This window comes from Zonotrichia albicollis, chromosome 3 (assembly GCF_047830755.1).
Source record: "Zonotrichia albicollis isolate bZonAlb1 chromosome 3, bZonAlb1.hap1, whole genome shotgun sequence".
Taxonomy (NCBI): domain Eukaryota; kingdom Metazoa; phylum Chordata; class Aves; order Passeriformes; family Passerellidae; genus Zonotrichia; species Zonotrichia albicollis.
In genome coordinates, this window is record NC_133821.1 from 69217514 (window position 1) to 69239600 (window position 22087).

A 22087-nucleotide genomic window follows, 5' to 3' on the forward strand; every position below is an offset into this window, starting at 1 on the left:
AGTCACCACCCCCAGCAGCCTGCAGGGTGCCGGGTTATGAGGCTGGAAGGAGAATGGCATTTCAGTCAGCAGCCTGGAAATCTTATGGAGGAGGTAGAGACAACACAAATGCTTTTGTGAAAAAGAAGGCTGTGCCTGCAGGAGAAATATCTGAGGCTGAGAGACAGATCAAAGCTGTGGCTGAATAGATCAAAGATCTCAAAAATAAATGTACGTGCATAGCAAGCTTCCTGGTTTGTCTGAATGAAAGTCTTTCTTTTGACAACCATTTTCTTGCATTTCAGATTAGCCAACAAAGCACATGGTGCTCCAGGATAGTGAGAGACACCACCAGTAGAAATTGGGCACTCGCCATTGTCTACATCTCTCTGTGTAAGCACCAGAATACAGCTCTGGCAGCTCTAAAGCACAGCAGAGATTAATGAGAGAGCAGTGAGACTGCAGGATTGGCTGCAAGGTGAAGGAGGGTGGTGCTCACTTCGGGAAGCCTGGCAGAGGCATATTGAGAATTCCATATTTTCTAAAAATCTCCTCCATGTCCCTCTAGCTGGGCACTCTGAATTGCTGATTGGTTTTCAAGGGCTGGGCTGAATTGCATCTTGGCAAAATCCATTAGCCCCAGACAGAGGAGCAGAGTGGAAAATTCCCTCTGTCCTTCCTCCAGTGACAATTACTTATATAAAGTGAAACAATTCTGATGAGATATTGGCTTTTCAGCCCCTTGCTTCAGACAGTCCTGTAAGAACATCCAAAATCAAGATTATGTCTTTTGGACTGCTTGGACAAAAACTGTATCTTCCCAATGAGTGTCTTCATTTGTGACCTGGGATCAGGCTGTACTTTCCCCTCATAATTTTAACCAGAATTTTTAACCTGAGCCCAAGAAATATTTCTCAGACTATTATTGGGACTGCTGTGACTAATGCAATTAAAGACAAAGGGGAAAGACAGAAAAGGACAGGAAAGGTCAGAAAAAGGATGGAAAAGGATGGGGAGAAAAAGGGAAAAAATGGGGAAATAGGTATGAGGAAAAGAGGTTTTGGATGAATGCTGTCATACTATGTCCTTAAGAAATTCCAAGTCTAAGATGAGTGCAGCCAAATTGTTTATAAACTGTGATGGAGAGCTAAAGGTACAGAGTTGGGAAATACATGTTGTTGACTTGTAAAAAGGTCATAGCCCACAATCTGCTCTGGCTGGGGTCTCCAATGAGTTGCACAGGTCCAAAGATCTGTGGGATTCTCTGGGGAACAGCCATGGTAGTAGATTTTTGTTCATAGTTTCACCTCTCTAGATGCAATAAGGGGAACCCTGCACTGGGATAGGATATACAGCTCTTATTATTAAAGGATCTTCAAAAGAGGAGATAAAAGGGACAGGGAGGAGTGACACAATATCTTCAAAGACTACTGAAAATGGCTTCCACTGAAAAATGTGAAATGCTCAGTCCATTTACCTACACATAGAGATGATTTACCAGTATCCTCATATATATATTATATATATATATATATATATATATATATACACACACACACATACATATAAAAAATATTCTTTATATTACTGGGCTGACCAATCTTGGAAGTTATGGCTCGAATGAGAAGCCAGATCAATATTAGAAATTAGGGGCTTTCTTGAAACTGATTTTTATTAACCTGGAACATAGGCTGATAGGAGGTCATGAAAACCCCATTTTATTTTCCAAACCTTTCTGGAAAATGTAGCTTAATTAAAATATACTTAATATACTTTACAGTTTAGTTAAACACATATTATTGGATTCACTGGACTTGGTGACATTTAACTCAATTGAATTTAATAAAAAGGAAGCTAAAAAAGGCACCTTTTCAAGATTCTTTCAGTCCTATTTCTAATGAAAAAACCCTTTGGGTTTTAAAAGCTATACAGAAATATCTGGACAAATGTGTCTGTGTCTGATTGGTTCACATTTATCTGCACTATATATAAAAAATGTACTTTATAGGAACTGTGGGTTTCCTTTAAGCTCATTGAAGTCTCTACAGCATGTCCTGTCACATAACCCAGTATGGCATTGATCACCGGATGGGCATTTTTCCAAACTACCACTGTTTAAATCAGAACAACACAGGAAAAAGAATTTTTTTTAAATTGACCTGTGTTTCTTTTCGTCTTACTCAAAGACTGTTCACATATAAAATGACAGCCACCCCTGTCATTCTCCCAGGGGAAAGATATTGCCTTTCAGCACTTCTTTCCCTGAGCCTTCCTACTATCCTTTGTATGGTTATTTGTGTTCGGCTGCTCTGCCTGTGCATCTCTCCCTCCCTCTCTCTCTCTCTCTCCTTTCCCCCCTTCCCCTCCCTCCCTCCCTCCCTCTCTCTCTGCTGTTGCTGAACTGCAGCTCCCACTGAAATTTGCACAATCAAAACCAGCTCTCATCTCAAGCAGCAGTGACTCGCACCACCTGAAGAAGGAGAATAGCAAACTGAGCACGGTGTCCTCTGAGCTCGTGCAGCATGTGGCACCAGTGACTCTCACAGGATGGACGGACCCGCTTTGTGTGAGCCCCACTTTGCCTGAGCTCTGCTGCCTCTGATCTGAGAGCTGTCACGGGATTTTACAGGAGTGTATGTATTTAGGGGATGATTCTAAGAAGCTAATAGAGAGCTGCATCTGAAAGCTGGGAAAAGCTGCTGCTGCTGCTGCCAGTGCTGTGCTGCTGCTGCAGTAGCTGGTGCAGGAGGATGAGTGTGTAAAGGACAGCTGCCTGAGCCGTGTCGGTGAGCCTGCTGCCCTGCTCTGCCTTCATCAGCTGGAAGAATACAGAGGAAAACAGATGCACTGAGCAAGTGCCACACTGGCACACTGGATCTATCACTGTGTACCCTTCACTGTGGAAAATGGTCAACAAAGACATGAATGGATTTCCAGTCAAGAAGTGCTCAGCCTTTCAGTTTTTTAAAAAGAGGGTAAGATTTTCCTTTAATCCTTTCCTTTTTTTTTTTTTTTTCTATTTCTTTTATTATTGCTGCATTTCTTACTTAGTCAGAGCAGAAAGAAAGTCATTGAAGAAGGAAAGTGCTTTACATTGGTCTCCTACTTTACAGAGCCCATGGGCAGTTCTACTGAAGAGCAAGGGCAGTAGCAGTGCAGGTGAAGAGGAGCAGGGCAGGAGGACGAGGCTGGGGGCTCCAAAGGCATTACATCAGCACTCTTTGCCGTGGAATGTGTGTCTCTGTCACCGCTGACCCCAGGGCTTGACGCAATACAGGCAGCTATTCAGGCTGGGATGATGCACTCCAAAGCAGAGTGCAGGGATGTTGCAGCTTGTCTCTGACTCGCTCCTCTACATCCACCTGGGGTTATGACTCCCTCCACACCTTCCATTTACTTTCCTGAAGTGTAGCATTACCCTCATCCATTCATCATCTCACAAAGTAGGGAGAAATAGAGAACAAAGAAGCATCTGTGAGCTCAGGAAAATACTTCACAGCTTGTAATTTGCCTGTAATCATAACTCTTGCAGGAGAAAAGAGTAAGGCTGAGCTACGCCTGAATTTGATTTTCTTCTATAATTTTTAACTTAGATATGTCAGGATTTAGAAAATATTTGCTATGCCATTTATTTGATGATTTCCTCAAAGAAATGCAGGTGTAACTCTATCTCATCACTTTAGCTAAGTCTTTTCTGTTTCTTTGACTCTTTTCTAGTGATAATTCTGCACACTCTTTATTTAACTTGAGAAACAAAGTCATTTCCATGTGGCAGCAGGACAGGTATTCTGGATAAGTCTGGGTAGACCCAGACAGCAGAAGCAAAGCATCAGAAAGAGATTGTTAGCAGGGACTACACTGTGGAAAGGATTTCCTGAGTGATTAAAAGGACAACCCTCTCTTTAAACAGACTGGAGTAGGAGCAGATAAGCTGCTCCATTCACTCATTAGTTCATTCATTCATTCATCCCCATTCATTCTCTCTCTCTCCATTATGCCAAGAATATGGTCAGTCCTTTTAACCCTTCAGGCAAAAAACCAATGAAGCCTACACCAGTAACTAATTTGTAAGCTGAGGTCAAGCCCTTTCAGGCACCAAGCTGCCACATTTAAGGGCAAATGTAGAAAATACTAGCTGGGTCACTCAGAGGAAAAAGGTGCAGTGTTAGACAACAAATGTTGTTTCCAGGGTGGTTTGTAGAAGCCTCAGAATGACAACTCAAACAGCACATAAATTCAGCCCATAAAAATGGTTCTCATCCCAACATGCTTCTCATTTAAGTACATTACTATTGGCACATGTATGTCTGATACTCAGCTTACCAGCAAGGTTATCTGTTTGGTTTTTTTTATATCTGCTTGAAGGTTTTACTATAATTGCATTATTAAAGAGGAAAGTAACTGGCTTACAATTCCTGTATAAGGTTCCTATATTGGTAACTGTCTTCTATCTGTTTGGAGCTACTGAGAAGTTATCACTGGAAACCTCTACCTAATTTTGTTCTAGAAGAAGGGAAAATTGTGATTTGTGGGTTTTTTTCCAGACCTACACTGATAATCAGTGAATTTTCTGTCGAAAGAGATTGTTAATTGAAGTTGTCATTGAAGAAACTGGCATGCTGAAACAGTCCTGGACAGTGGAACAGGACAAATAGCTGCCTTTGGTTTCTGAGGGTTTTCATATTAACAGATGTTGCCTTTTTGCTGCTGTGATGAAGATAGACAAAATCAGTAAAACCAATTTAGATACACAAAGAAGGGATTTCTCTCCCTATGCTTTTCTGATAAGAGATATATGTGTTCATTGATGTTTCCCTTTCCCCTCTTACCTTCCTCACAGAAAATCTCCATTGTCCAAAGTCAGTGTTTGAAACATACACAAACAAAAAAAAGCTACATGCTCATGACGTGTTGCTGGCTCCCAGAAATATTTCTTGCATTTGCTGGACTGGTGACATGCCACATGTTAACTGCTGGGAGAACAGGGAGAGATGGTTCAAGAGTTGATTTGGTCCCCTGCCAGTGATCTGGACACTCTGGCTGAACAACACCAGAATCCTGCATGTACAGAAGCACACTTGCAAGGTTTCTTGGTCTGAGTGTGCTGCGTGGTGGAGCTGTTTGATGGTTTGCATCCCCACAGCACCAGTGCTCCATAAGCAGCACCCCAGTGGATGCATCCTCCATCCATCCATTGGGAGCGGGAGGCAGCCCTTGCACTGCAGAGCCCAGCAGTCCTGGCTGCTGGGTGAGGTGCTGCTGTCCCTCCTTACTGACACATGCCTGAAGCCCAGAGAAGGAGAATTTTTATCTGGGTACTGCGCAGGCTTCTCCCAGACCACCAGATCACAGGGTCTGTGATGAAACAAGGGATGGGGCTCTGGTCTCTCCAGTTTGAAATCACTGTGTCTGTATCCTCAAAAGCACACATTCCTAGTAGAGGTGCTTTCCAAGTCTAATTCTAAAAAATCCAAATCAATGTAGAGTAAAACACACTAAATTTTGGGAAATGCTGCTGTTTTTTCAACTCAGTTAGATTTGTTTTGGAAGAAAGCGCCAGATGTATCTTCATTGGTGTAATTTCCCATTGAGCCTTATGCTGTCATTAAATTGCAATACTGTTTGTTGCTGTGTCCAAGAGTGCAGAAAGGACTGGCAGAGCTGTGTGGATTTAGACTAGGCTGAAAGTGCATTCTAAGGTTGACTTGAATTTGAGGAACAGATTTTTTTTAAGCCTGGCTTATTCTCTGATGACAAAGTACTGCCCCTCTGGGATGCTGCCTGCTGTGTCAGATGATTCAGGGTATGGACTAATCATGTCCAGAGGTCAGAGAACAGGAAGGAAAGGCTGAAATTAAAGGGCAGCACACTTAATTAAAATTTAAAGGGAAATAGAAACTATTTGTTTTGCAGAATAGCCTGTAGCACTCACTTCTGGTGGGGTTGGAACAACAAAATAGGGGCTTCAACCACTTAAATGGGTGCAGCTTGGAGAAAACCAATGGATTTACAAGGCCTGTCTTTTATTCATTGCAAGAGGTGTAACAAGTAATTGTGCCTAGAATCAGAAGTTTTAATGGTTAAATATTGGGTTTTAATTAAAGATGACGCAAATCTAGAAAGAGAAGGGGAGAAAAGAAGATGGGCCATATACAGGTACAAAGAGGAAATCTGAAGTTAATCCAATGAAGATAAATTGTAAACACCATTGTTCAAATAATATTTGGCCATGGCATAAAAGGATTGCCTTCTGACAAGGTTGGGATATTAAAAGACATTGTCATCTGATGGCACACAATTACCTTCATTTTTACGACCATTGTTTTCCTTGTCCACTGACATTGCATACTGGATATGGATATAAATAACCCTTAAACAGCTTTGGCTATAAATGGCTGGGAAATATCTTTTTTTCATATACCAGCAGCAGCTTAACTTCCCCAAAGTTAAATAAAAATGGTTTGTTAATTGGCAGAAGTCACATCCTTCTGTTGTGAGTGGCTTGCAGGTCTCATCCTTCAGAGCTGTGCAGGATTGCCCACACAGCAGGATGCTCCCAATTCAAAAGATCATTGAATGAGGTAAACCTACAAATGTGTTATTCCTTGTCAGCCAATGGGACATCCCAGGGCAGAAGGGCCTTTCATTTTCACCTACTGCCATCCCTGCCCAATGTTTTTTGGCAAGTGGGTGTTTGTGGTATTTGCACTGCCTCTTCTGTTGCATTGGCCTACCTTATGAAGATTTTGGATAGTATTTTACAATATGCGACCTCCTTCATATCAAAACAACATGCCATGTCATATATCACAACACAAACCAACATGGTTAAACCAGAGTGGGTGATGAGGAACCATCCCTGCCACTTAAATACTGCGTTTATGATATGGTAACCTCAGTGAATATGGAAATTCGTTATCCTCTTAGGTATGGACCAAGACCAAATACAAATTTATTCAGAATGTGAAGAAGATAAATGACTGATAAATGGGAAAAGAAATAGCTGTCTTCCATAAAAGGGAAAAAAAAAAAAAAAGAAACAGGGCATGTCTTAGAGAAGAAGTTTATTGCAGGGATTAAGGATTTGCTAGTCTGAAACCTGATAAGGGAAAGAATATCCATAATCCTTTTTCACTGAGAAAATTTACATTAATTAGCAATTTAGGTCAAGCCAAAGCGAACGCGCAAGAATGAAGAGAAAATAGCAACCTTTGTTTCTATGCAGCTTTTCCAAACAAGCAGTTTGTGGAAGCCATGTCCTTCTCCTCTCTATGTTGATATTTTATGGCACTACATACCAGCAGCTTTCCCCATACACGAGCTGAAAAGACTAACCTGTAAACATCATTGTGCACGAAGATGACAGCCCAGGCTGCACTGGAGCCCAAGGCAACACATGGCTGAGGGGACAGCAGAATTACCTGAGTTCCATTTTTAGGGCTACAGTAATTTTGTGGTACAGAAAGCCCTTGAATGCAGTACTTCCAGATGAGTTCCTACAGATTATGGTCCCTCTGGTACATTGTGCTGGGGGGGATTGCTCTCTGCTCTGCCACTCTTACAAATCTAGAAATTCATTTAAGGGCTGGAGATAACATTTTATTTAGGCTAATTGGAAGCTTACCTAGAAGAAAATGAGAGACAAAATGTCTATACCATGGAAAAATCTCAGCTCTATAGGGCATGACTGATTATACTGCTGCTTTTCTTAGCTGCTTGGGCCAATGTCACAAAAATACATAAATTTTAAAGCTGATTTCCAGAGACAAGGATCCTGGGTGACTGCAAGTAAGGCAAAGACTTGCAGCAGAGAATTTTTTTGCCATCTCACTTGTTCTGTGTGAGGAGGTGCTGAGCATCCATGGCTTTTTTCAGCACCAGTCAGAGCTGTAAGCTGCCAGCCTTGCCCACCACAGCCCCAAATGCCTTCATCAGTCTATAACCTGAGCATTGCAGACCACAACTACCATGAGGCTTTTAGGTATCTGAGATGAAGGTGGCCTTGTATCTCTATCAGGCTTCAAACCTGCTGCAAAAGGTCATTGAGCTGACCAGTAGTTTTCTCATCTTCTGCCTATCGACTCCTTCCTGATAAAGCCTATTAAGTGAACACTTACTAAGGATAAGTATGGGATAAGTATGAGAATGGGTGAGAAACAGTGTAAGGCCTCAGTACTAGTTTTCCATTAAAAAAAATTTGTTCTGTCTTCCCATAAACCAAGACGAGCTTTGGGTTGGGATCACTGCTAATATTTTGGTTTTCAGCTAGCATACAGGAAAATATTTATGAGACAAAACTGACAACATTTAGACAAGAAAATATCTGTGAGTCCCTTGTTCAAAACTAAAATATGAAAGTGCGGTTAAAACTAAAGTATAATAGCTTGGAATAAAATGAATAAAAGGAAAAAGAAATAGGGAAGAATAGAGGAAGGACAGCAGAATGAGAGAAAAGGAACGAAAGAAAAAGCTCAAGAGAGAGGAAAAAGTTATTTCTTATTCATTTCTCCTTCCTCTAACCTCTTCCATTCTCTTTCATAAAAAATATACTAGAAAGCACATCCATACTCCTTAAACTTAAGCTTGATCTTCTTTCCTAAACACATCTCATAATTCCTATCACAAATTTGTCAAGCTAATGCTTGAAGTTGCCCTGTCCTCTTCCAGTTTTGGAAAAATCCCTCTGCTTGAAAATTAAGAAATCCTCCTTTCATTTTCAGCCTGGTTTTACACATGACCAATTTATTCCCATTTGCTCTTTTACTAACACAAAGCAATAACTTATATAGATCGTGCCCTTCCCTCATCTATACAACCAGTGGTGTATTTATAGAGAGCAGTCATTTCTTCTTCCAGCTGTATTTATCTAGGCTAAAGACAAACCCTTTAGACACTTCCTTTAGGGTAGACTTTCCCTTGCCCAGTAACTCCAGCAGACAGAGGCAGCTGTCATATCTGTTGGCCAGGAGATCTCTTTGGGCTTACCAAAGCATCCATACAGTCCTCTTTCAAAGCTCTTTCTCATGGGGTCTCAACCTCCCTCCCACTCTTTTCCCCTGCTCTAGTCCTGTTTTGCTATGCAGATCTATGTGTCACTGCCAAATTTTCTGAGCACAAGCTTAGGTTCTATATCAAACCCATCTCCAGTAGTAATGTTCCTCTTGACAATACACTTTTTGTTTGCTCCTTTATCCCATGATTATGTTTGTAAGACTATTCTTATTCTCCATTTTAATTTATTTCCCCTGGGTTATCACTTGTGTTACTGTGTTGCCAAAGACCATATGGATTAGATTACCCACATTTGCCTCATCAAAGGAAGACATCAGGCAAGTTTGGCATACTGGTAAATTCATGTTGCATGTTATCTCATTTTCTACTGAACTTTTTAAAATTTGCTCTTCCTTCAGATGTGATAGTTTTGTTTCTGTTCACATAGTCCCATAAGTTTTTTTCTTCCATGCTGTACATCATTGTCCTCCTGGAAAACTCGGAGCACAGAATTCACTTAAAGATTTACTCTTTATCTTACCCCATTCTTTCTGAGAAATGGACTTCTCAATTTTTTTTTAAATTTCAGATTCTGACTGGATTTTTCCAAACATGCCCTCAGCTCTTTTACCACTTTCAGGTTCTCATTATCCACCATCACTAAAATCAAATAGCGATGAGGGGAGGTTCCTATGAGAGCCTGCTCTGGCTCATTCCTTTCAAGATCAGATTAGATATTGCTTGAGCCTGAAGAGTGCTTTGGTCTGCCTTCATTACATGCCTTCAGAGCTGAGCATGGCTTCTTTTTGGGGAAGGGCCAGCTGTGAGATCTCCCAGTCTTCTGCCAAGCGCATATTGACAGTGTTTTAAATGCCACAGAGTGTGGAGTCAAATTCTTAGAGCAATTCTACCCCAGACACAATGTTGTCACTGCTCTCATAACTCAGCTCAGCAGCTTCAGTATCATTTACCCTTAGTCTAAACATCCAAATTGTCTGAAAAACATTGTGATGCAAGAAAATGTCAGCAAGAAGAACAGCACAGAGGGTTTTGGACACCCTTAGCTGTGTGGTAACTGGTGATGCAAACTGAGATACTAAGAAAAGAGGCAGCTGTGTCTGATGAAAAATCAATGTGATTCCTCTGCCAAATGGGGAGATTGATAAATATGAGCTGCAGGGACTGGGAAGGACTATGAGTTTGGAGCAACTCTGTGTATATGTTATTCTATCTGCTAATTAAAGACATGGCTTTGATGAGGGTTACAAGCTCAGGGGAGGTCAAGGGTTGTGTCCACAGAGAAAGTAATCAGAGAACTGAAAGCAAGGGAAAGCTTATATCTTTCCAACAAATTGGCTGATGTAAAGAAGAAGAAAACAGGAGGACAGGAACCATCTCTGCAGAAAAACATGTAAATGGAGATGCTAAGGCAGTGGAAAGCCGAGCAAAACTTAAAACAGCAAAACTGTGTTGCAAAATCAAATCAATAACACAGAATGTTTTGGGTTTTTTTCTAAATAGCATGTTATCACAAAATAATTGCTTGTGGTTGTTATTTACAACAGTTGCTTTTATAGCAAGACTATTAAATATAGGGAGTAAGAAAACAATAGCTCCAAAAGCAATAAATCTTAATGTTTATTGAAGACTGTACTGAGAGATTTCCAGATCAGCTCACAAGCAATTAACCAAGACACAAAATGTCCTTACAAGGTAGAATAATCATACCCATTTCACAGATAGGTGCACAAACAGAAAATGGGTAACTCAGTCAGTTAGACAAACTCATACACATATTCTTTCTTTCTTGAACCTTACTCTTAGTTTTCACCACTAAAATAAAAATTTCCTTTCCTTGAAAGAGCAGCAGCAAACATCTGCTTGGGTTTGTGTGGCTGAAATTTATGCAAGCGTTTTAAGCAGCTTAACAGCAGCAGCACCAAAATAATTTTTTTCAAGTGGTCAGAAGTGTTTAATACAGTCTTGCTGACATGGCAGTGGCATCAGAAGATGCTAGATACTGTGTTAAGTTGACAAGCTATTATCTCCAGTCTACTCAGCTCGTTAATAGATTGCAAAAGGAAAAAGCGTCACAAATTGAGATTCTGCCTGCCCTGCAAAGTCAAGAGTGCCAAGGGGCACGTTTGTCTTTTAAGTGTCTTGCAGCATGACCAAGCCTGTTCTCATACTGTGGCCCATCAGGAAATGGCTGGAGAGGGGACAGCCTGAGACTGGAGCCTGCTGTGCTCCATAATCCAGCACTTATTTCACTGCTTTTGTGCCTCCCACAAGCAAACCCCAATAACCAAGCTTCTGCATAACATCAGTAGCATGGATGGTGAGCTGTGCAAGGCATGGGGACAGCCTCTTTTTGCTGTTGGTGTGCACTGATGCTGGTTTGGTGTCCACCACCAGCAGCAGCAAGCCATTTAATGTCCCAGCTCCAGTGAAGGAGGAGATATGTGTACAGGCAGATGCTGCAGCTCAGTAGTCAAGGAGCTGCTTTTTCAGATGTCAATTACCTGTCTGCTTGTGCTCTTCAGGGCCACACACATATTTGTACACTGTGCAAACCATGCCATGGGCGTTCAGTTGTCTTCTGAAAAGATCCAGAGGACTACACAAGGTAAAAATCCCTGTCAGTCAGGGTAAACAGTTCGGGTTCAAATCTCAATTGAGACCTCATGGACACAAATAAGATAGTCAAAATCACTGACTACTGTTGCCATCAAAATTATTTTTATATGACTGATTGGTGAGGAGCTGGGGTCTTTTGTACTTCTAATGGGAAAGACATCTTTTATTTTATTTTGTGCTCTGTTTTTATTAGATATTTGTCTTGCTTCAGTCTGTTCACATGTATGTTTTTAACTGGGGCTGTTAAAAATTTGCAAGTGCGTAGTACAAATAAGTGGAAAAGGTTATTAAGAAAAATGCTTGAACTGCAGGTCAACAATACAATTTTAGATGTATTGCAAAAATTTGCCAAAGAATAGGTCCATAAAATGGCTTGAAATTCTTTCCAAGCTAATTAGTTAAGATTCATGAAAAAAAATATACAGTTCTTTCAGTATCTTCTGTTTTCTGAAAAGATCCCTGCATTATTCTAATGAAAGACTGTTAAGCTTTAACGGCCTAAACTGTAGGTAGGTTGGAATTTGAATAATGATAATTTATTTCTAGCTTTAAAATTAATGACATTTTGAAGCACATTGACATTATTTGACACACTCTGATTCATGCAAAACTTTGGATGCCGCATCCCTTAAGGGTCAACTCAAAGGAGGGCTCCTTGCAAGGACAGCCATTGTAACATCAACTTTTCTGGTTGGAGTGCTGGACTAAACCTCTATGCTGTGGAAACAAAGAGACTGTGGGAATCCTCTGTGTAAAACCTTTCTGACTGTTAGGCTGTGATATAAAGAAAACTCATGTGAAGATAATGGAAGGTAATGTTGGAGGAGGATAGCCCGTGAAATACAAACCAAAGCAACCTTTAGCTCTGTAGTGTGACCTTTTCTTCTTATGCCAGCAGACTGGAGGTGTGATTAAAACCACAGCTGCTGTGCCTCCAGGTTTTGTGCTCAGTTTGCATTCTGGCTCCATGTCATCTTCTCTCCAGCTCCATGGACACCCTAACCCTTTACACAGAGATATCACTGACTTCACACTGATTTCTTGTTCATCTCAGACATTGGCATACAAAGTTAACTAATTACCAAGCCTTTTTATTCAGCACTACTACTCAGGGATGGTCTTGAACTCCCAAAAAACAGATGAACTTGATTGCTGCTCAATGCTTAGCAGCTCTGTAGATGGGCATCCTAAAGATCCAGCCACCATCCAAAGATATCTTTAACACTACCAAGACCTTTAGAGAGGTGGAGAGACAAGAAGAAACACAGTCATCAGGATGGAATCTGGAGTCTCTCTTCATTATCTTGGCCCTGAAACTTCTCTTTTAGCTCCTGCATTTCAGTTTGACAGCATCTCCCCAATGCGTAACATCGGGAGTAACAATGCACGTGGTGGAGATGGCAGATGTATATTTTTGATAAGGAGATCGTGAGATTTGATTCATCCTGTCAGAAAGAAGCATTCATTAGTGTCCATTCTCTCCTAAGCCTATGGTGCCCACGCATGCACCTTCCATCAGCTCCCTGTGAGTGGAAGAGGTCTCATTTCAGATTCAAAAGTTCCTTTATTTTTTTATGTCTCTTCTTCTGTACTGCATTTTTTTCTTTTGTACAGTGATAAGAGAGCAAAGGTCTGGGATATCTTGCTTGGACTAAATAAATTATTTCCTTCTCTATTTAAGATTAATTAAGAACTGTTGAAGGGAAAAAAGGTCAGAGCTACTCTGAGACTGTTCATTCCATTCCCCAATTACTCCATATATACTAAGCCTGAAAGAGCTGTAATTAGATATGAGACAAGCCTCATGAGGTTCTCTTTCTGTGCAGTTCCAAGCACACTGGCAGTTGTCCAGAAGTTAAATATGTAAATAAATCATCTTCTTTTCAACAAATTTCTTCTGTTCATCATACTTCTCCCATTTTTGTCTCCAAGGGCTCACCAACCTGGACCTTTCCCATATAGTAGCCTGTGTGCTGAATAGGCCCATACAGAGCTGAAGGGAGAGATTGCTGCTTCTCCATTGCAAGCTGCTGGAGAGCCCAGCCTAGCAGTGTGCTTTATGAAGCCCTTGGAGTAAATTGTGTGAGCCTTGCAAAACCCCAGCAGCTTCTGCACCTAAATATCTTTGCACATTTGTGTGTTTATATGGGATCCAGACAACCACACTGGGTTTCTTCGTTGTAGGTATGCCACCTAAAAATTGGTTCACCTGCCCTACCAGGTGAATCAAGAGCAGGTGTGCCACATGCCCAGGTGCTCTGCCAATGAGAGAAATGATTTGCAAGGATAGAAAGGAGCTGAGATTGGTGCGTTTGCTGCTTTTCAAAAAAACTGTCTTTAGTGAAGAAGTTACCAGCCAAGTCCACAATGCTAGGCTGACATCTGATTTCCTTTATTTCATGGTCACAATACTAGGAAAACTATTCAGTCCATTTAAAAACCTATCTGTCTCAGGTATTATCTCCTACTTGCCTTCTTCAATTTCTGTTTGCTTTCTCCATTTCACTTATTCTTTGTCACAGTAATTTATATTGGTGACTAGCTGTCCTGTAAAAGGATTTGCACACCAAATTGAAACCATGTAAATTATCCTACCTGCAGGATACTTTTAATATTTTCTCTGATGTCATAATTATTGTTTAACCTGCTTGGCATTGAACCCTCAAAAAATGTTGGCATTCTCAGAGGAAAAATGTGCTAGCTTTCAATAGCTTTTGCCCAAAATGACTTCAGAATATTTATTTTTTATTTGCAAGAGTTAAGCAAAAGAAAATCTACACATAACAAAGCATATGGAATAAGAGACTCAAAACAATCTGCTTCAGTCACAATCTTCCCAAAACCAACAACCTACACATGTGGGAGACTCCGACCCACAAGCTGATAAGTCAGCATTGGTGACTTACACTTCAGCTCGTGTTTCTAAAACAAAGCTCTTTATTGCCTTCATGGTGTAAATAAAGTGAAGACCACAAGGAATAAATGCTGGATAATATGTTTCTTGTGTGTGTGAATGTGCCCCTGGAAAAATACTAAACTAAGAAAGGAAATAATGTAAAGGGCAGCAAGAAAGCCTCCCTTGTTTCATTTTTTGAGTGCGTCTGGTTTGCATCTGTTACTATGTTTTTCACTTAAGAACACTTATTTCTTTAATACATATGAATGACTGGTTTTGACTGGCAGTTTGAAAATGTGGTTTTACTCCGATTAACTGTACTTTTTGTCTGTACTTAGCCCTTCTTAAAACCATATTTCTCCAGCTATTTTAAAGCAGGAGCAAAAACAACACATGGAACAATTTATTGAAATGCCAGGCAGGTTTGACAGGTGCAGGAGAAACTGCTTAGCTTCACAAATTGAAACAGCTGCAGTTTTATAGGTGATGAAATTGCATTGGGATGGGGTTTCAGATTTGTTAGTTCATCTTGTGTTTGCTGTTTTGTTTTTGAAGCACTGAGTCATTTCCCCCTCTCCGAGGAGGACTTGTAAGACCTATTTCTCAAATGGAGGAGGCATCTAGTCACCACAGAGTGATGGGAAGCTTGGTGAAATTCAAGCAGATTTCAGAGTAGATTGAAATGTAACTAGAAAATAATAGTTTTCTCCTCGTGGGATTATAAATAAATGTTGCTGGCAGCTTTTGGAGCAAGAAATGCTATAAACATTTGGTCCATCTTTCAGATAGCCTAAGATTTTATTACATATATCGAAAGAATATCATGCACAGAAAATTTTGAATCATTAACCAACAAATTTTAACCTCAAAAGAGTCTCTTGTATGAAGGAGGTTTACTTTCAGTCTGTGCAATTGCTAGACGACGATGTATGTTTTATTTTCAAATTATTCAGGACCATATGTTCTCCTACAGTGACAGAGTATGTATCAAGTGGTCTGCTTTCCATAAGTTCAATTTATCATCCTAGTGGGGAAAAAATCAGTGATGAAAATCAGTGAATTTTCTTATAAGAATTGGTCACATTTGGCAATGAATTAATTCATCAAAACACTTGAACTATAAATCCTCCTCCTAGCTTAAGTCCCTGCTGATAATGATTTTTTAAGTCATAAGTTCTTGTATGGTTTGGAATAAAACAATCTTTTAGATCCTGATAGAAATTTATTGGTGTTTTGCACACTGCATCTCAGCTGGGATGCCATTTAGAAGTGACTGATTTGAGTGGCATGGGACATTTTAAGCAACCCAGTAAAGTGTAAGGTGTCCCTGCCCATGGCAGAGGGCTGAGAACTGGAGGATCATTAAGGTTTGTTCCAACCCAAACCTATTCTGTGATTCTATTACTCAGTATCTCCTGACTTGGAAAAGAAAAGCAAGGACATTTGCCTGTCTGTGTTACCCAGTCTGATAGATGACAGGACAGCCCCAGAGTGCTCAAGTGGGGCTCGACCAAGGCTGTGGCAAGTCCCCCATGGCACTGCCATGCCACTATACACATGGGCCTGCACAGCACAAGTCTCTGCTGCCAGGTCCCAGGGACCTGTCAAAGGCTGATATCTAAAAAATTACTGGCATCTTTCACTGGGAACCCCTCTGGGAATACTGCAGTTTTCTAAGGTGTATGGTCTGTCTCACAGCTCTGTGAATATTTTGGCATGTCTCTCTCACAGGGCCAGAAGGACCAGGCATCCTAAATCAGCTCGTCTAGTGGTCCTGGTTGCTTTAAAGATTGACAAAAATTAGGATGCTGTGAAAAGTTATATAATAAATTAGAAGGGTCACCTTCTGCCAGATCTAAAGGAGATTAGTAAACTGTAGAGTTAGGCTCAAATTTGAAATAGGGAAGTTATTAATTAGAGGCCACACAAAATATGCTTCCCTGCTCTGACAGTATGAAGCTTTTGAATAGTTAAGAATGACTACTGAATGGGACTTGGTGCTGTAACCAGTCATCCATAATGTTCTGCCACTGCAGTCATTATTCTTGCTCTGCAGTTAAACTTTATAATGCTGGGCTATTTCAGCCCAGATTACTGAAGGATGCAAAATAACCATTGCATCAGGAAACTGAGATGGAGAAAATGTACACTGAGGTATCTTTGTTTTGCCTGGAATTTTTTCATTCACCCACCTTTGCTGCCATTCACATCCAACCATGCATTCCCTAGCTCCTGTGCCTGGATCAGATGCTCACAGTACCCTGCAGACTGATTTGAGCCTTTGACTAATAGATGTGGGATGTGGTGTTTATGAAAGCAGGAGCTAAAATAAGTGTTTCCTAGGCTTACTGACAATTGGCATTGCTCACATAAAACACAGAGTAGAGAAGAGAAGGTACCAGAGAGCAGCCTCAGACTGTTTGGACAGGATTTCGGGTTGTATTGTTCGTGTTGTTTTTATTTGATCTAGATGAAAAGCATTTTAACTTGGTAGCCTGGAAAGATTACACTTGCACATACACAATAAAGCCCATTTTGTTTTGTTTTGCTCTTTGACATAATACGCAGAGGGTGTTTATACACCAGAAGGGACAATGAATCTATTGTCCCATCTCGTGTAGTAACAAGTGCCATCAGTGCTTGCAATTGATCCAAGAGCTCTTACCTGATTCCAACACATCAGCTATTTATTTATTCACAGAGAGAAGAATCCCATGACACTAACAATTGTTATAAGGTTATGAGAGGGAGCAAAAGAGGAAAATTCTAAGTGGTGCCTATTCAGTTGTTTATAATTTTTTGGTGCCACATTACAAAAAAACAGTGTGAGGGCATTGCAAAAGTTAATTTAGCTATTAATGTGAGATGTGGGTTTTGCAAACTTTCTCCTGCACAACTAGAGCAGGCAAGAGCTTTCCCATTTACTGGAACAGGAAAATCAACCAGGCAGTTTGCACTGTGCCCATTAACAGTAGTTATTTACAATACTGATGTGCCTAACTTTTCTGCTGCTCTTCATGCCTTGAACTACATGATTTACCACTTGTTCAGCAGAAATATTTAAACCCATACTTAGAGGACTCCAGATTCCTGGAGTCGTTTTGGTACCCATCAACTTTTGGGATTAGTGCCTGAATGCAGTCACATGTTGACATATATTTTTTTAAGAATCTTGCCTTTGCCGACTTTCTTCTGTGGCCCGGAGACATGTCATTCACACTTAAGATCATAAAAATCTGCCTTATTTACTTGATGTGTTAACATTGCAAGTGATGACAACAACAAGTACTGAAATATTTGCTGTGCCTTCCCTTGGATAGATGTGATTTCTGCCAGATGCTGTATATTCCCTTGCAATACCAAAGTGTGCTGGGGCTCCTGTGAAGAACATTCCCTGCACTTCTCCATCCCGAGCTGTGGCAAATCTGTACTTCCCCAGATCCCCCTCACATGTAGGTAACCTTTTTACTGGCACAGCTGGAGGACTAAACTCTCCTTGAATCCAAGGCATGTACATCCAGCCTCGGACAGAAACAAAGTGCTCTGCTATTTGGCCTCTGTCTGCTTTTTAGCGAGCGGCTTCTCGGCTTTGCAGGGAAAGCAGCAAATGATGACTATGCAGCGAGTTGCCCTTCACTTTCCCTTTTAAAATAAAATGTGATTATTAATCAACAAAGTGGTGTGTTTCAGGGATCTGCAGGGAAAAAAAATAGCTCGAGGTGATTTGACAAAGTGATTCTTTTGCTGTGCCGCATTTCCCATGGGACATGACAAATTAAATGTCAGAGTCAGCTAGAGAGTAGCGCTGGATCTCAGTCGGGGCATTAATCAGCCTGCCTCTCGTTTACCACTTTCCACTCAAGTCGATGACTGTATACAGTTTGAACAATGGAGCTTTTCATTCCCTAATCTACCTAATTGTAATTTAAATAGGTTTCCTGACAGTCGCCCTCGAGACTTCGGGGGAGATGATTCCAAGAGCTCTGTGTCCACCTCGGGTTTACATAATAGATGAAATTCAAATCCTTGTCCAGGGTGCAATTAGATAACGTCAGGAAAAGGAAAGAAGGGATCAGATGAACAGCAACTGGAGAAGGGGGAATGTACATTTGATATCAGAGGGAGGCAGAGCTCAAACACAGGCGCATACACTGACCTAGATCACACTCAGAGGCGTTTGGTTTTGTCCGGCAGGGAAAAGAATATCCAGAGACTTTGAAATTCAACATGCAGAGCAAAGGAGCTGACTAAGAGCCAAAATAACCCATAACTGATGCAAACAAACTTTCACGAAGAATGGCATTTAAGTACAGAAAAATTCAAGGGCACAGAGTGGTTTATTCCAATTTCCCACAAAAATATGAAAAAAAACCCGTCCAAAGTTTCAGAATGAGAAAATGCTGCTGCACAGAGCACAGGGTTGCACAGGCTGTCAGATTACATTTGATACTATTGTGTTGATGGGTGTGATGTTTCATTGAGAACTGTCTGATAGTACTGGTCCTCCAAGCAGTTTTTCCCACAGTTCTCCTCAAGCCATTCCATCATCCAGTTTATGCTCAGTCCTCAGCAAATGTCTTCAATTTTAAACATCTAATGGCCTATCAAATTTGTCTACAATCTTACGCTGTTTTTCTTTCACACAAATATTATTCCAGGATATGTATCTTCCCACCTTATTGCCAAATCCTTCTAAAATCCACAGCCCACATCAGACACAGGGGCTTAGTGCAGTGGAGTGACGGCCACAATTACAAAGGACCTAATCTTGCAAGACATTATGTCCCTGCATAACCTGCCTTCTCTTTTCTTGTGTATTCATCAGTTCTGAAGGTCGAGTGTTCAGCTGTGAAGCCAGAAAAGAAGCTCATCTTGTCCTGTGAAACACCAGGTTTTTCAGAGCCTCCAGAGATAGGGAGGATGCTCCAAGATGGTCACTGGTGCCACTGGCATCTTTTGTCCTCTGAGCAAGAGCCACATCTGCATTGGTAGAGGCTCCGGGGAACAGGCTGGTGCTTCTCTCATGGAAAACATTCCTCATAATTGCAGTGATGGGGACTGGCTTATGGATAACCGATTAAAGTGCAGAATGTGCTGAGTCGACTGATGCCATTGACAACTGAGCCATATGAAATTAAAAGCTTTATCTGTTTGCTATTACATAACAGGACAAACCAGGAGTGAAAAAAAAAAACCCTGGAACTTGGCAAATCTTATTTAATTACATCTGGTAATTTTCGAGTCTAAGATTATCACTGTTGGATATCATGTTTTTAGAAAGTAAAGCAAACAAAGAAACTTGAGAAAACAAGGCTCAGAAAATAAAGAGCCTTTAAAAAATACTTGTGGACCTTTCAACAATTCTTCAGGCCATGGCTGGGAAAAGGGTATTTAGAGCTGCTCTCTAGCAACAGTCGCATTTCAATTTAGTTTGGGATTAGTGAAACATGGCTACAGATTAGAAGGGTGCAGAACATTCCTTTGAACTCACTTTTCTTGAAAAAACTCACTGTTCTTGAAAATTTTCATCAATTTTATTTGTTATCATTGCAAGAAATGCCAGAAATACCAAACAATTTTGACTACTTCCAGAGCTCCTTTGATGGTCCAACAGAACCACCAATAGAAAAAAAAATTAAAATGTGGCAGGGTGGAGAAGTGTTTACTCCTAGTCATGAAAGTCTGTGAGTGTGAAGTTGACTGCATTTCTTCCAAATAATTTGTCCTGTATCAATAAAAAACAATAATAAAAAGAAAGAAAATAAAAAGAAATTTAAAAATTGTCATTTGACTTGAAAATGTGAAAGTTTTGATTTTGGAAAAGTTAAAATTATTTGCTTTGACAACCTCAAAACTCTTCATTTTAAGAAATTATTCAAATAAGTAGTTATATTAAAGCTGATTATCTCAGACACATTTAGAGTCTGCTGCTTATACTCTATAATGGTGGATGAAATTGCTGGGCCTTGTTTTGGAAACAAAAGTACAGAACTTGTCAGAGGAAGTTCAGAGGAGGATTACTTCCTGCAGGTAGGAGCAGGGTCTAGTTTATTTAGTGGTAGTGGATATCTTGATAAGAATTAAAAAAAATAATGTATTTGAATAATAAGATATTCCTTACAGTGCCACAAAGAATTATGCACTTAGCACGTTGCTATTTGAGCTCTGAGGAGACCTTACAGCATCTTCAAGCACCTGAAGGGGCCCTACAGGAAGTGTAAAGAGAGGCTTTTTACAAGGGCATGTAGTGACAGGAGAAGGACCAAATTCACACAGAAAGAGGTTTAAATTAGGTATTAGCAAGACAATTTTCATGATGACAGTGGTGAAGCTCTGGAAGAGATTGCCCAGAGAAGTTATGAATGCCCCATCCCTGGAAGTGTTCAAGGCCAGGCTGGATGGGGCCTGGAGCAACCTTGTCATAAGGAAGGTGTCCCTGCTCACAGCAGGGAGATTGGAACTAGATGATCTTTGAGGTCCCTTCCAACCCAAATCATTCCATGATTCTGTGATCACATGATGCCCTAAATAGCAAATTATCATCTGCTACTTGTTAACCTTAATTTGTCAAATCAGGGAAGAAACTCTGAGAAATTTCTTTAAAATTCTTTTACGTTTTGTGCAATCCAGTGTAGGATTTTTTTGGGGGGAAGTGAATTAAAAAGAAATGAACCTTTGCACTTTGAATCCCTTAGTGACATTTAAGATAGCCCAAGTCAAACAGAGCTATAGATCTAAGGCACTTGTCTAATGTAAATGTAAATATTAAAACCTCAAAAAATCTTTGAAGTCTATTAAGGTTAAAGCTAGACAAAAGCCTATAGTGTAGACTTACAATTCAGTGACTAATACATATACATAACACTTCAATAAACTTAACTGAGGCCCTCTGAAAAGTAATATATAATCTACAAGTATCAATAGAAGCCCAAGACCTGCATAGCAATGGCCAGGGAAATTGGTTTTCTTCCAAAGTCTGATCTTGACCTTGCTGCTATGAAGTTGCTGCCAGTTCCTACTTTCAAATCAGTGTTTTCAATGACTTTGGACATGGATGTATGTTGAAAGTCAGTGGTGAATCATTGAATTTTCTACACTCTTCTGTGCATTTTACTCAATCTTATTTCAAAATCAAATGTAGGGTTTGTCTGCAAAGGGATACTGAGGGGCATTAGTCTGAATTAGTTAAAGAAGCGAAATTAGAGGAGTTGAATGTCATTAAAGTCCTCCTGAACCTCCCAATTCGAAATAAAACCTGAAATTTTAACTCAGATAAGTGGAGTAAATGGCTGCAGAACTAATTAAACCCACCACAACTCTGACCCAAGCTGCCCACACAAGGGCTGGATGTGCGTTTAGGTGGCTCGTGACTGCAGAGCAGACTTTAGCCCATCCATGCAGGCGAGCCCTGGGAGCAGCCCGGCACGCTGGGCGTTGGCAGAGCTCCTTGGCACCGCTGCTCCTTGGCAGAGCCCAGCCCCAGCGCGGCAGGTCCGGGCGCGTGGGCGGGCACCAGGAGCGCCTCACTCGGGGGCAAAGGCTGCACGGGAAAGGAAAACAACTTCCCTGGGCTCAGCTGTGCAG

The 22087-nt window shown here is 40.7% G+C and overlaps 1 protein-coding gene across 1 annotated transcript in view; it reads left to right on the plus strand.

Annotated features, from left to right (window-relative positions):
- Positions 1-2368: 2368 nt before the first annotated feature.
- Positions 2369-22087, plus strand: part of SGK1 (serum/glucocorticoid regulated kinase 1) — a 69911-nt gene continuing 50192 nt past the window's right edge. The window contains exon 1 of the mRNA XM_005493889.4: positions 2369-2954. Within this exon, the coding sequence (XP_005493946.1) occupies positions 2886-2954 (69 nt within the window). The 5' untranslated portion in view covers positions 2369-2885. The remainder of the gene's footprint in view (positions 2955-22087) is intronic.